Source organism: Pseudorca crassidens, chromosome 3 (genome assembly GCF_039906515.1).
Source record: "Pseudorca crassidens isolate mPseCra1 chromosome 3, mPseCra1.hap1, whole genome shotgun sequence".
Classification (NCBI taxonomy): domain Eukaryota; kingdom Metazoa; phylum Chordata; class Mammalia; order Artiodactyla; family Delphinidae; genus Pseudorca; species Pseudorca crassidens.
Window position 1 is genome coordinate 35,812,823 of NC_090298.1, and position 15,291 is coordinate 35,828,113.

The 15,291-nt window shown below is 37.5% G+C and overlaps 1 protein-coding gene and 1 long non-coding RNA gene across 6 annotated transcripts in view; one reads left to right on the forward strand and one right to left on the reverse strand.

The window, feature by feature from the left end:
• GHR (growth hormone receptor) overlaps positions 1-11,541 on the forward strand; it is a 272,691-nt gene extending 261,150 nt beyond the window's left edge. For all 5 annotated transcript variants that reach the window (XM_067730609.1, XM_067730610.1, XM_067730611.1 and 2 more), the window contains 2 exons: positions 1,844-1,913; positions 8,506-11,541. In XM_067730609.1, the coding sequence (XP_067586710.1) occupies positions 1,844-1,913; positions 8,506-9,483 (1,048 nt within the window). In that variant the 3' untranslated portion in view covers positions 9,484-11,541. The remainder of the gene's footprint in view (positions 1-1,843; positions 1,914-8,505) is intronic.
• LOC137221250 (uncharacterized) overlaps positions 1-15,291 on the reverse strand; it is a 56,458-nt gene that overhangs the window by 16,213 nt on the left and 24,954 nt on the right. The window lies entirely within an intron of this gene.

Here is a 15,291-nt window from a genome sequence, read left to right on the forward strand (position 1 = left end):
CCATTCTGACTGGTGTGAGGTGATACCTCATTGTAGTTTTGATTTGCATTTCTCTAATAATTAGTGATGCTGAGCAGCTTATGATGTGCCTCTTGGCCATCTGTATGTCTTCTTTGCTGAAATGTCTGTTCAGGTCTTCTGCCCATTTTTTGATTGGGTTGTCTTTTTGATATTGAGCTGCATGAGCTGTTTGTTTGTATATTTTGGAGATTAATCCTTTGTCCATTGCTTCATTTGCAAATATTTTCTCCCATTCTGTGTGTTGTCTTTTTGTCTTGTTTATGGTTTCCTTTGCTGTGCAGAAGCTTTTAAGTTTCATTAGGTCCCATTTGTTTGTTTTTATTTTCATTACTCTAGAAGGTGGGTCATAAAAGATCTTGCTGTGATTTATGTCAAAGAGTGTTCTGCCTGTGTTTTCCTCTAAGGGTTTTATAGTGTCAGGTCTTACATTTAGGTCTTTAATCCACTTTGAGTTTATTTTTGTATATGGTGTTAGGGAGTGTTCTTATTTCACGTTTTCTTTTACATGTAGCTGTCCAGTTTTCCCAGCACCATTTATTGAAGAGGCTGTCTTGTGTCCATTGTATATTCTTGCCTCCTTTGTCATAGATTAGGTGACCATAGGTGCATGTGTTTATCTCTGGGCTTTCTATCCTGTACCATTGATCTGTATTTCTGTTTTTGTGCCAGTACCACACTCTCTTGATTACTGTAGCTTTGTAGTATAGTCTGAAGTTGGGGAGCCTGATTCCTCCAGCTCTGTTTTTCATTCTCAATATTGCTTTGGCTAGTCGGGGTCTTTTGTGCTTCCACACACATTGTATAATTTTTTGTTCTAAATCTGTGAAAAATGCCATGGATAATTTGACAGAGATTGCACTGAGCCTATAGATTGCTTTGGGTAGCATAGTCATTTTCATAGTATTGATTCTTCCAATCCAGGAGCATGGTATATCTCTCCATCTGTTTGTGTCATCTTTGATTTCTTTCATCAGTGGTTTATAGTAGTATCTGAGCTTTATTCCACAGCCACAATGTTGACTTTAAAACAAAAACTCTAGTTACACTATTAATGAAATAAATGACTTACTCAAACTTATTCAAGAAATGGTTTATTGAGCACCTTCTCTGTGCCAGGAATTGTTCTAAGTGCTGGGGATACAATCAGGCACAAGACAAGCAGGATAGATATTGAAATGAATTATGGTCAAAAAGTAACTTAAATATTTGGAACAGAAATTTTAAGTGCATCATAGACTTGTGTATACAAATCCATACTGATTAGAGATAGTTCAAATTTAGTCTGTCCTAACTGAAATGAACTGTGCAATAACACCCTGGTTAATGAGATTGCCTTGGATAATCTTATAATTCATGTAGATTTGTGGTATGAACTTATACCAACCCACTCTTTTTTAAGGGTACAGATAATGTTGGCTCCACATAGATTGGCTCTTTCTCCTCCCCTTCCCTTCCTCTACAAATTACAGATGAGATGTATATTAAAATTACCTCCCTTATAACTGACATGGAAATTGGCTTCAGATGGAATTAAATTTCTAACTTCCAATACTAAGACTGTCTTATCAATAAAAGACATTATAAAAGAAAAGTTATAAGAAAACTGCATTTTACTTAAATTGGTTTCAGATGAGGGTTTTTTGTTTTTTTGTTCTTTTTTTCTTCTATAGTTTTGCCTTGTCATTTACTGCTTAATGCTTTCCTCTTTCTCAGGTTATACTTATTCCAAATTTTGTTACTTTAATAATACTGTCAACATTTTATTTCTATCTTTTGAAATGAGAATGTATAACTGACATCAAAACAAAATTTTGTTTTCAAGGATTAAGATGTTGATTCTACCCCCAGTTCCAGTTCCAAAGATTAAAGGAATTGATCCAGATCTCCTCAAGGTAATTAATAATTTATCTAAGTTATACATAACACTAATTAAATGATACCTGAACAATAATGTCTTATGTTGAGACCTTTTGCAAGCTATATGTATTACATTTTATTTTTTGTATTCCTTCTGGAAAAAAAGTTTTTAAATAATACATCTCAAAATTATGAAAATGTCTTACGTATTTAAAAGTTCTTGACTACTGGATCAAGATGGCAGAGTAGTAGAATGTGAAGCTCACTGCCTCACACAAATACATCAAAAACACATCTACATGTGGAACAATTCTCACGGAATATCTACTGAACGCTGGCAGACCTCTAAAAGGGCAAGAAAATTTCTGTGTAACCTGGTAGGACAAAAGAAAAGAAAGGAATTGGGAAGGGACCTGCACCCCACCCCTTGGGAGAGAGCTGTGAAAGAGGAAAGATGCCTGCACCCTGGGAAGTCCCCTCACCATCATGGAGATCAGCTGGGACAGAGTGGGAGTTTTAGAGCCTTGGAGGAGAATGCAGGAACCGGTTTTGCAGCAGCTAGAATGGAGAGAGACCAGCAGACAGTCAGTGCCACCGCTCAGCACTCCCCGGCCGGAGACACGCATCCATCAGTGCAGGCAGGGACCGGGTACTGAAGCTCAGGCTTCAGAGATTAGATCCAGGGAGAGGACTCAGGTGGTGGGCTGTGCAGAAAGAGCCTGAAGGGGCTGGAGTTTGGTGCAACTGCACCAGAGGATGTACGCAGAGGAAGCCTGGGCTACCTTAGAGGCCAGGTACCATTGTTTGGGTGGTGTGCGAGAGGAGAGGCAAGACCTGCCATTGCAGCCTTTCTCCCTGCATGTGCTCTCAGGTTGCAGGACACTGCCTGCACCAGCTACAGGAGCGATCACAAGCCACCACCACCCCCAACCCCCATGCTTTAAGAGCTGTCATGAGCTACCACCACCACCCTCGCAGATTCCAGGAGTAGTTGTGAGCCACCTCCCATTGTGTGCTCCAGGGCTGCGCATGAGCTGCTACCACCACAGAGAATGCCAGGACCAGGAACCAGGCACCAGCCACCGCATCTGCACACGCCCTATCAAGAGAATAATGGCCAGCACATGCTGAGGAAAGAGGTGACAGGCATCAATACTAAAAACAGCCCTTGCACCAAAATATTAAATCCACACAAACTACACCGGGACACTCCCACATATAAATAGCCCTCCAAGACCACAGTAGATTATTGTTTCTCCTAAACTAACTCACAGAATAAGAGAAATATAAGGTAAAATGAAGAAGCAGAGGAACCACTCCCAGTTAAAAGACCAAGAGAATTCCCCTGAAAGAACAATGAAACAGACCTCTTCAAAAAGGAGATAATGAAAATACTGAAGGAATTAAGAAATGCTATTGACAGAAATGCAGAGTACTATAAAAAGGAACTAGAAACTATAAAAAGGAACCAAAAAATTTTAAAACTCATTTGCCAAGATGAAAACTGAACTAAAGGCAATGAATAGCAGAATGAATAATACATAAAACTGAGTAAATGACCTGGAAGATAGAATAATGGAAATCACCCAATCAAGACAGCAGACAGAAAGCCAAATGAAAAAAAAATGAAAGCAATATAAGAGACCTATGGGATAATATAAAGCATGCCAATCTATGCATAATAGAGACCCCAGAATGGGAAGAAAGAGAAAAGGGTATTGAAAATGTATTTGGGAAGCTGAAAACTTCCCAAACGTAAAGAAAGGAAGCAGAGGGTCCCAAACAAGGTAAAACCAAACAGACCTACACCAAAATTATAATTAAAATGGCAAAAGTTAAAGAGAGGATTCTAAAGGCAGCAAGAGAAAAGTTAATTACAAGGGAACCCCCATAAGGCTATCAGCTGATTTCTGTACAGAAACTTTGCAGGCCAGAAGGAAGTGGCAAGATACATTCAAAGTCCTGAAGGGGAAAAAACTGCAACCTAGGATACTCTACCCAGCAAGATTATTATTTACAATAGAAGGAGCGAGAAAGAATTTCTTAGACAAGCAAAAACAAAAAGAATACAGCAATACTAAACCTATCCTAAAGGAAATATTGAAAGGTCTTCTGTAAATAGAAAAGAAGAATATATAGGAAAGAGAAAATCACAATTGGAAAGAAAATCACCTAAATAAGCCAGTACACGGATTTTAAAAAAAATCAAAATAAATTTCTGTGAAATTTATGATAACCACAGTGAACAGCAAAAGGATGAACATGAAGATGTAAAAGAGGACATCAAAATCATATAATGTGGGGGAGAAGAGTAAGAAAGTGTAAATTTTTTTTTATCATTTCCTAGAATGTGTTTGAGCCTATATGATTACCAGTCTAAGGCAAGTATCAATAGCTATAGGATGGGGTTTACATACTTGAGAAACAAGGTAACCACAAATCAAAAACATACAATAGACTCACAAAAACCAAAAAGAAGTACAATACAAAAGAAAATCATCAAACCACAAAAGGGAAAAACAAAAAGAAAAAAGGGACAAAGAAGAAATAAAAAATCAACAGGAAAGCAAGGCTTAAAATGGCAATAAATACATATCTATCAATAATTACCTTAATGTCAATGGACTAAATGCTCCAATCAAAAGACACAGAGAGGAAGATTGGATTAAAAAAACAAGAGCCTACAATATGCTGCCTACAAGAGACCCACTTTAGAGCAAAGGACACAGATTGAAAGTGAGGAGATGGAAAAAGATATTTCATGCAAATGGAAATGACAAGGTGGGGATCACAATACACGTATCAGACAGAATAGACTTTAACACAAAGGCCATAAAGAAAAATAAAGAAGGACACTTTTACACTCATCAACATATATGCACCTAATATAGGAGCACCCAAATACATAAAACAAATACTAACAGACATAAAGGGAGAAATTGACAGGAATACAATAATAGTAGGAGACTTTAACACCCCACTCACATCAGTGCACAGATCTTCTAGAAAGAAAATAAGGCAACAGAGATCCTAAATGATACAATAGAACAGATAGACCTAATTGATATTTTTAGGACATTACATCCAAAAAAACAGAATATACATTCTTTTCGAGTGCACATGGAACATTCTCTAGGATTGACCACATACTAGGGTACAAAACAGACCTCAACAAACTTGAGTATAGAAATTATCTCAAGCATCTTTTCTGACCACAGCAGCATGAAACTAGGAATCAACCACAGGAAAAGAAAATGACGACTAAACAATATGCTACTAAAAAAACGATTACCAAACAATATGCTACTAAAAAACCAATCAGTCAACAATGAAATCAAAGAGTAAATTTAAAAATACCTTGAGAAAAATTACCATGAAAACACCACTGTACAAAATCTATGGGATGCAGCAAAAGCAATTCCTAGAGGGAAGTTCATAGTGATACAGGCCTTCCTCAAAAAAACAAGAAAAGTCTCAGATAAACAACCTAATCTACCACTTAAAAGAAGTAGAAAAAGAACAAACAGAACCTAAAATCAGCAGAAGGATGGAAATAATCAAGATCAGAGAGGAAATAAATAAAATAGTGATTAAAAAATAGAAAAAAATCAATAAAACCCAGAGCTTGTTCTTTGAAAGGGTAAACAAGACTGACAAACCTCTGGCCAGGCTCACCAAGAAGAAAAGAGAGAGAACCCAAATAAACAAAATAAGAAATGAAAAAGGAGACATAACAACTGATACCACAGTAATACAGAAACCATAAGGGAATGCTATGACCAATTATATCTCAACAAATTCAACAACCTAGAAGAAAAGGACAAGTTTCTAGAAACATACAGCCCACCAAAATTGAATCAACAATAAGTAGATAATTTGAACAGACTGATCATTAGAGGTGAAATAGAATATGTAATTAACTCCCTACAAACAAAAATCCAGGACCAGATGGCTTCAAAGGCAAATTCTACCAAACATACAAAGAAGAACTCACACCAGTCCTTCTCAAACTCTTCCAAAGAATTGAAGAGGAGGGAACACTCCCAAAGACATTCTATGAAGCCACCATCACCCTGATACCCAAACCAGACAAAGACACCACCAAAAAAGAAAATTACAGGCCAATATCTTTGATGAATATAGACGCAAAAATTCTCAACAAAATCCAACAACACATAAAAAAAGATCATACACCATGACCAAGAGTCATCACAAGTTCACAAGCATGGTTCAGCATACACAAATCAATGTGATACATCACGTAAACAAAAGAAAAGACAAAAAACCACATGATCATCTCAAAAGATGCAGAAAGAACATTTGACAAAATTCCACATCCATTCATGATAAAAACTCTTACCAAAGTGGGTACACAGGGAACATATCTCAACATAGTAAAAGCTATGACAAACCCACAGCCAATATAATACTCAATGGTGAAAAGCTGAAAGACTTCCCACTAAAATCTGGAACAAGACAAGGATGCCCACTCTTACCTCTTCTATTTAACATAGTATTGGAAGTCCTAGCCATAGCAATCAGACAAGAAAAAGAAATAAAAAGTATCCAAATTGGAAGGGAAGAGGCAAAATTGTCGTTTTATGCAGATGACATACTATATAGAAAACCCTAAAGAATCCACAAAAAAACTACTAGAAATAATAAGCAAATTCAGCAAAGTAGCAGGATACAAGATTAACATATAGAAACCAGTTGCATTTCTTTACACTAACAACAGAATATCAGAAAGGGAATGTAAACAAACAATATTATTTAAAATCTCACCCAAAAATATAAAATATGCTTGAGAATAAACCTGACTGTGGAGGTAAAAGACTTATATGCTGAGAACTATAAAACATTAATAAAGGAAACTGAAGGTGAGTCAAAGAAATGGAAAGATATCCCATGCTCATGGATTGGAAGAATTAACATTGTTAAAATGGTCATACAGCCCAAAGCAAACTACAGATTTAATGCAGTCCCTATCAAATTACCCATGACATTTTTCACAGAACTAGAATAATCCTAAAATTTATATGGAACTATTAAAGACCCAGAATTGCTAAAGCAATCCTGAAGAAAAAGAACAAAGCAGGAGGCATAACCCTCCCAGACTTCAGACAATACTACAAAGCTACAGGGGTATTGGCACAAAAAACAGACATATAGGTCAATGAAACAGAATAGAGAGCCCAGAAATAAACCCACACACCTATAGTCAATCTTCAACAAAGGAGGAAGGAATATACAATAGGAAAAAGACAGTCTCTTCAACAAGTGGTGCTGGGAAACTTGGACAGCCATATGGAAATCAATGAAGTTAGAACATACCCTCTCACCATACATAAAAATAAACTCACAGTGGCTTAAAGACTTAAGACATGACACCACAAAACTCCTAGGACAGATCATAGGCAAAACATTCTCTGACATAAATCATACCAATGTTTTCTTAAGTCAGTCTCCCAAAGCAATAGAAATAAAAACAAAAAGAAACAAACGGGACCTAATCAAACTTACCAGCTTTTGCACAGCAAAAGAAACCATAAACAAAGAGACAACCTACAGAATGGGAGAAAGTATTTTCAAACAATGAGACCAATAAGGGCTTTATTTCCAAAATATACAAATAGCTCATATAACTCAACAAAAAAACAACCCAATTGAAAAATGGGCAGAAGACCTAAACAGACATTTTTCCAAAGAAGAAATACAAATGGCCAATAGGCACATGAAAAGATGCTCAACATTGCTAATTACTAGAGAAATGCAAATCAAAACTACAATGAGGTACCACGTCACACCAGTCAGAATGGCCGTCATTAAAAACTCTACAAATAACAGATGCTGGAGAGGGTGTGGAGAAAAGGGAACACACCTACACTGTTGGAATGTAAGTTGGTACAGCCTCTATGGAAAACAATATAGAGGTTCCTCAGAAAACTAAAAATAGAATTACCATATGATCCAGCAATCCCACTCCTAGGCATATACCAGACAAAACTCTAATCCAAAAAGATACATGCACCCCTATGTTCACAGCAGCACTATTCACAATAGCCAAGACATAGAAACAACCTAAGTGTCCATCGACAGATGAATGGATAAAGAAGATGTGGTACATATATACAATGGAATACTACTCAGCCATAAAAAAGAATGAAATAATGCCACTTGCAGCAACATGGATGCAACTAGAGATTGTCATACTAAGTGAAGTAAGTCAAAGAGAAAGACAAATACCATACGATATCACTTATATGTGGAATCTAAAATATGACACAAATGAACCTATCTACGTATGAAACAAAAACAGACTCACAGACATAGAGAACAGACTTGTAGTTGCCGAGGGGGAGGGGGTTGGGGAGGGATGGAATGGGAGGTTGAGGTTAGCAGATACAAGCTATTATATATGGAATGGATAAACAACATCCTGCTGTATAGCATGGAGAACTATGTTTGGTATTCTGTGATGAACCATAATAGAAAAGAATTTTTAAAAAGAAAGAAAGAAAAGTTCTTCACTAATGTGGTTTTGTTACTAATTAGTCTCTGAATGTTATTTATTATATCACTTAATTGTTGTGAGTTTTTCATAGATCTTCATTTTCTATTTCCTAGGAAGGAAAATTAGAAGAGGTGAACACAATCTTAGCCATTCATGACAACTATAAACACGAATTCTACAATGATGACTCTTGGGTTGAATTTATTGAGCTAGATATTGATGACCCTGATGAAAAGACTGAAGGATCAGACACAGACAGACTTCTAAGCAATGACCATGAAAAATCACTTAATATCCTTGGGGCAAAGGATGACGACTCTGGACGTACCAGCTGTTATGAACCTGACATTCTGGAGACTGATTTCAATGCCAATGACATGTGTGATGGTACCTCAGAGGTTGCTCAGCCACAAAGGTTGAAAGGGGAAGCAGATCGCTTGTGCCTTGACCAGAAGAATCTAAATAACTCACCTTCGAATGATGCTACCCCTGCTAGCCAGCAGCCCAGTGTTATCCTAGGAGAGGAAAACAAACCAAGATCACTTCTTATTGGCAAAACTGAGTCAACTCATCAAGCTGGCCATACACAGCAACAGCTCAGCAATCCAAGTTCATTGGCAAACATCGACTTTTATGCCCAGGTAAGTGACATTACACCAGCAGGGAGTGTGGTCCTTTCCCCGGGCCAAAAGAATAAGGCTGGGATCTCCCAGTGTGACATGCATCCAGAAGTCGTCTCACCCTGCCAAGCAAACTTCATCATGGACAACGCCTACTTCTGTGAGGCAGATGCTAAAAAGTGCATCGCCCTGGCCCCTCATGTCGAGGTTGAATCACATGTAGAGCCAAGCTTTAACCAGGAAGACATTTACATCACCACGGAAAGCCTTACCACTACTGCTGGGAGGTCTGGGACAGCAGAACGTGTTCCAAGTTCTGAGTTGCCTGTCCCAGACTATACCTCCATTCATATAGTACAATCTCCACAGGGCCTCGTACTCAATGCAACTGCCCTGCCCTTGCCTGACAAAGAGTTTCTCTCATCATGTGGCTACGTGAGCACAGACCAACTGAACAAAATCATGCCGTAGCTTTTCTTCGATTTCCCATGAGCTACATATTTAATGAGTTACCTATTTACTCTAGCAAAGAGTTGGCTAGGGCATGAATGCTTAAACCAAAACAATGTTTAAACATTTTTTGGAGGGGGGTGGGAGTTGAGGGTGGGGGATACGGATTCTAAATGGCTTTTCCTGAAGTGTTGAAACATGATATTAAAGAAAAAGAAGAAGAACCCTTCATCAGATAGATATTCTTGTTGTGAATTGTAAATATTTTAAAGAATTGTCTCAAAGACTGTTTAGTGGCAGTGATTGTCTTGTTATTGTGGGTGTTAATTTTGTGCTACTAAGCATTGAATGGCTATGTTTTTTAATCTATAGTTAATCATGCTTTTTGAAAAAGCGAAAAATCAGGTGGCTTTTGCAGTTCAGGACGATTGAATGCAAATCATAGCACAGGCTAATTTTTTTTAATAATTGGGAACTAAAATTTTAGGTAAGAAGACAAGAAATAGTTTGGATATGTAAAACATTTATTTTGACATAAAATGGATAAAGGTATTTTTAATAATTTACACTTTAAGCATGGCTATTTTCTATTACACTATACACGGTGTACTGTAGCTCATGCCGACCCATCTAAAGAATGTAGTAACTGCAGTCTAAAGCTGGTTTAATGCTTTGGTCAACGCACCTGAAGAAAAACTAGTTTTTTACAAGGCCCTTTTTATACCTCCTAAAACTCTTTAAATGATTCTAAAATGATTGTAGTTAGCTGCATTATTGGAATGTGTTCATCTTATCTGAATTTGTAAACAGATATTTGTTAATTTAGAAAACTTTAAAATGTTTGCACAGATCAACTTATCATGAACCAAAAAAACCCAAAAAAACCCCACAACACAAATGAACAAAAAGGTTTTTCTTACCCAAGTTTTGGTTCATGTCAGAGCACTGCATACTAAGAGAATAGAAATCATAGCTGGTTCCTATTGACCCAGAATGCTTAATCACTGCAGTGCACAGGGAAGGAGTTTCTTAGTGCACTCAGATCATGAGAGTCAAGCCTTAGAACCTCGGCCACAGTGTCTCTTAGTTCATATTTACCTAAGGAAGGAATAGGTACAAGAAGCATTTTGTAAGTTGAAGCTGGTCGAAGTGAAGTTAACCAGATCATGGAATAAAAGTTCAAGAAAAAGCTTTTTCTTTCACAGCCTATAGCCAGACACATACTCATTATTCATGGTAGCAAAAAAAAGAGAAAAAACAAGATTTTAAATCCCCAAGATAACTAAAAAATTTATTTAAACCCATAGCAGAAACTTTCTTCCTTACCAAATCTTTTGTAGGATTTACTTAAAGTAATAAAAGAAGTTTCATCATTTTTTACTTCCCCTCTGAGTGGATTGGCCTTAAAGTGGGTAGTCAGAAGAAAAAGAAGCAGCCTGAGTAAATTATAAGTTATTGTTCAATATCTTAATAACCTAAACATCATTCATAGGAGCACTGGGATTGCTCCTCAAAAGGTTTGTCAAAAAGAGAAGACTCATCTCACTCAAGAATGCTTCTCACTTAAGTATTTTTTAAAGGTTAATAAAACTTTAAAGTTAGCTTTAACTTAAATAGTATTTGCCATACCTTTTTAGTAAAAAAGCTTAATGGTTGGCGATTTTAAATTCCCTCTTTCTTGCAGGAAGGACAGTGAAAAGCTAGAATTGGGTGTTTAAAGTTCAACATGTTACTTTGTAATAGATGTTTAATAGATTTTCTGCTACCTTGCTGCTACGGTTTTCTCTAAGAGCTGCATAATTTAGTTTCATAGACAGTTTCATCAATGTAGAACCTAATTCAACTAAAAACTGTGTGTTTGGGAAAACTATCTTACTATTTTACAATAGGCTGACAACATTTCTATAGCCAAAAATAGCTAAATACCTCAATCGGTCTCCGAATGTCATTTTGGTACTTTGCTGGCCACACAAGCCATTATTCACTAGTATGACTAGTTGTGTCCTGCAGTTTATATTTAACTTTCTTTATGTCTGTGGATTTTTTTCCTTCAAAGTTTAATAAATTTATTTTCTTGGATTTGTGATGGTATGCTTCTATTGTCAAACACCCACAGGAAAAGCATCCTAAATTAGACTGCATACTCAGTTCTTCTTCTTGTAAGGGGAGCATAGCACAGTTCGTTTAAACACAGTAGCAATGTGTGTGAAGATTTTTTTCTGTGCTGAAATATAGAGCAGAGAAGACAGCTCCGACCCTTTTTTTATTTTGAATAAACACAAGCCCAGCTCAAAAATATCCTGCTGGCTTGCTTGGACTCTTAGAGCCATATTTTGGATGCATCAAAGCATGCATGATGTACATGGGGGTGTTTGTGACATGGGGAGAGCTTGAGCATGTTGCCTAGAAAGAGGGGAGGGGTAAACAGTTCTCCCTCTACCATTCACACATTAGAACAAGTCAGTTTGTCAGACTAGCTCCTTGTCATAATGGGAAGCCAATAAGAAGTCAAGTCTGGGAGGGAAGCTGTTTAGGTAGGTTGTGTAGGAGCCTAAGAGCAGTAAAGCCACAAAGCAGAGATTCCCCCATTGGAGGCTCCAGCTCCAAGAAGGGTGCAATCACAATAAAGTCAAATCCCATACCCACCAGGTGGGCAGTTCACAAACTGGAAAATAATTGTATCACAGAGGTTCTCCCACAGGAGTGAAAGTTGTGAGTCTCACATCAGGCTACCCAGGCTGGGGGTCTGGCATTGAGAAAAGGAGCCCCAAGAGCACCTGGCTTTGAAGGCCAGCAGGGTTTGACTGCAAGACTTCCACAGAACTGGGGGAGGCAGAAATTCCACTCTTGGAGGGCACACACAAGGTCTCATGAGCACCAGGACACAGGGTAAAAAGAGTGACCTCATAAGACCCTAGGTCAGACCTACCTGCTGGTATTGGAGGGTCTCCTGTGGAGGGGGTTAGGGGTGTGTGAGGGAGTGGCTGTGACTCACTGTGTGGACAGAGACACTGGTGGCGGTAGTTCTGGGTAGTACTCATTGGCGTAAGCCCTCCTGGAGGCCACCATTTTCTCACCAAGACCTGGCCTCAGCCAACCGCCAATAGGTTCTAGTGCTGGGATGCCTCAGACCAAACAACCAATAGGGTGGGAACACAGCCCCACCCATCAGCAAACAGGCTGCCTAAAGTCTTCCTAAGCCCACAGCTGGCCACTAAACACACCCATTAACACAGCCCTGCCCACAGGAGGGACAAGACCCAGCTCTGCCCACCAGTGGGCTGGAACCAGTCCCTCTCACCAGGAAACCAGCACAAGCCCCTTAGACCAGCCTCATCCACAAGGGGGCAGACAGCAGAAGCAAGAAGAACTACAACCCTGCAACCTGTGGAATGGAAACCACAATCACAGAAAGACAAAATGAGACAGCAGAGGACTATATCCCAGAGAAAGGGACAAGATAAAATCCCAGAAGAACAACTCGGTGGAGACAGGCAATCTACCCAAAAAAGAATTCAGAGTAATGATAGTAAGGATGATCTAAGATCTCAGAAAAAGATAAAGGCACAGACCAGGAAGATACAAGAAATATTTAATAAAGACATAAAAGAACTAAAGAACAAACATAGATGAACAATACAACAACTGAAATGAAAAATACACTAAAAGGAATCAATAGCAGAATAAATAAAGCAGAAGAATGTATAAGTGAACTGGAAGACAAAATGATAGAAATCACTGCTGTGGAACAGAGTAAAGAAGAAAGAATGAAAAGAAATGAGGACAATCTAAGAGACCTCTGAGACAACATTAAATGCACCAACATTCACATTATAGGAGTCTCAGAAGGAGAAGATAGAGAGAAAGGACCTGAGTAAATATTTGAATAGACAATAGCCGAAAAATACCCTAACATGGGAAAGGAAAATGTAACCCAAGTTCAGGAAGCCCAGAGAGTCCCAGGCAGGATAAACCCAAGGAGGAACATACTGGGACACAGAGTAATCAAACTGACAAAAACTAAAGACAAAGTGAAAATACTAAAAGAAACAAGGGAAAAGAAATAACATACAAGGGAACCTCCATAAGGTTATCAGCTGATTTTTCAGGAGAAACATTACAGGCCAGAAAGCAGTGGCACCATATATTTAAACTGATGAAAGGGAAGAACCTACAACCAAGAATACACTAGCCAGCAAGGCTCTTGTTCAGATTTGATGGAGAAATCAAGAGCTTTACAAAAATGAGAAGCTAAGAGAATTCAGCACCACCAGACCAGACCAGCTTCGCAACAAACACTAAAGGAATTTCTCTAGGAGAAAAAGAAAAAGAAAAGGCCACAACTAAAAACAAGAATATTACAAAAGGAAAAGGCAAATATAAAGGTAGGAAATCATCCACACAAAAAAATATGATATCAAAACCAGCAATCATGAGAAGAGGAGAGTACAAATGCAGGACATTGGAAATGCATTTGAAATTAAAAGACTGGCAACATAAAACAATTTTCTTTATATAGAGACTGCTATATCAAAACCTCATGGTAACCACAAACCAAATATCTACAATAGATAAACAAAAAAAGAACAAGGAATAAAAACACAACAGTAAATTTAGCCATCAAATCACAAAAGAGAAGAGGAAAGGAAGGGAAAGGACCGACAAATACAAAACAATTAACAAAATGGCAATAAGAATGTACATATCAATAATTATGTTAAATGTAAATGGATTAAATGCTCCAACCAAAAGTCACAGACTAGCTGAATGGATACAAAAACAAGACCCATATATATGCTGTCTACAAGAGACAAACTTCAGATCTAAGACCACATACAGACAATGAGAGGGGATGGAAAAAGGTATTCATTGCAAATGGAAATCAAAAGAAAGCTGGTGTAGCTATACTCATCTCAGACAAAATAGACTTTAAAAACTCTTGCAAGAGACAAAGGACACTACATAATGATCAAGGGATCAATCCAAGAAGAAGATATAAAAATTGTAAGTATATATGCACACAACAGAGCAGCACCTCAATATATAAGGCAAATACTAACAACCATAAAAGGAGAAATCAACAGTAACACAATACTAGTGGGGGACTTTGAAACCCCACTTTCATCAATAGATCATCCAGACAGAAAATCAATAAGGAAACACAGGCCTTAAAGGACACATTAGACCAGATGGACTTAATCAATATTTATAGAGCATTCCCTCTAAAAGGAGCAGAATACACATTCTTTTCAAGTACACATGGAACATTCTCCAGGATTGATCACATTCTAGGACACAAAACAAGCTTTGTAAATTTAAATAAATTAAAATCATATCAACCATCTTTCTGACAACAACACTATGAGATTAGAGATGAACTACAAGGAAAAAAATGTAAAAAAAACACAAACGTGGAGGTTAAACAATATACTACTAAACAACCAATGGCTCACTAAAGAAATCAAAGAGGAAATCAAAAAATACCTAGAGACAAATGAAAATGAAAACACAATTATTTAAAACCTATGGGACACAGAAAAAGCAGTTCTAAGAGAATTTACAGCAATAAAATCTTACCTCAGGAAGCAAGAAAAATCCCAAATAAACGATCTAATTTAACACCTAAAGGAACTAAAGAAAAACAAACAAAACCCAAAGTTAGTAGAAGGAAAGAAATCATAAAGACCACAGAAGAAATACATGAAAAACAGACAAAGAATACAATAGCAAAGATCAATAAAACTAAAATCTGGTTCTTTGAGAAGATAAACAAAATTGATAAACCATTAGCCAGACTCAGAGGGAGAGGACTCAAATCAATAAAATTAG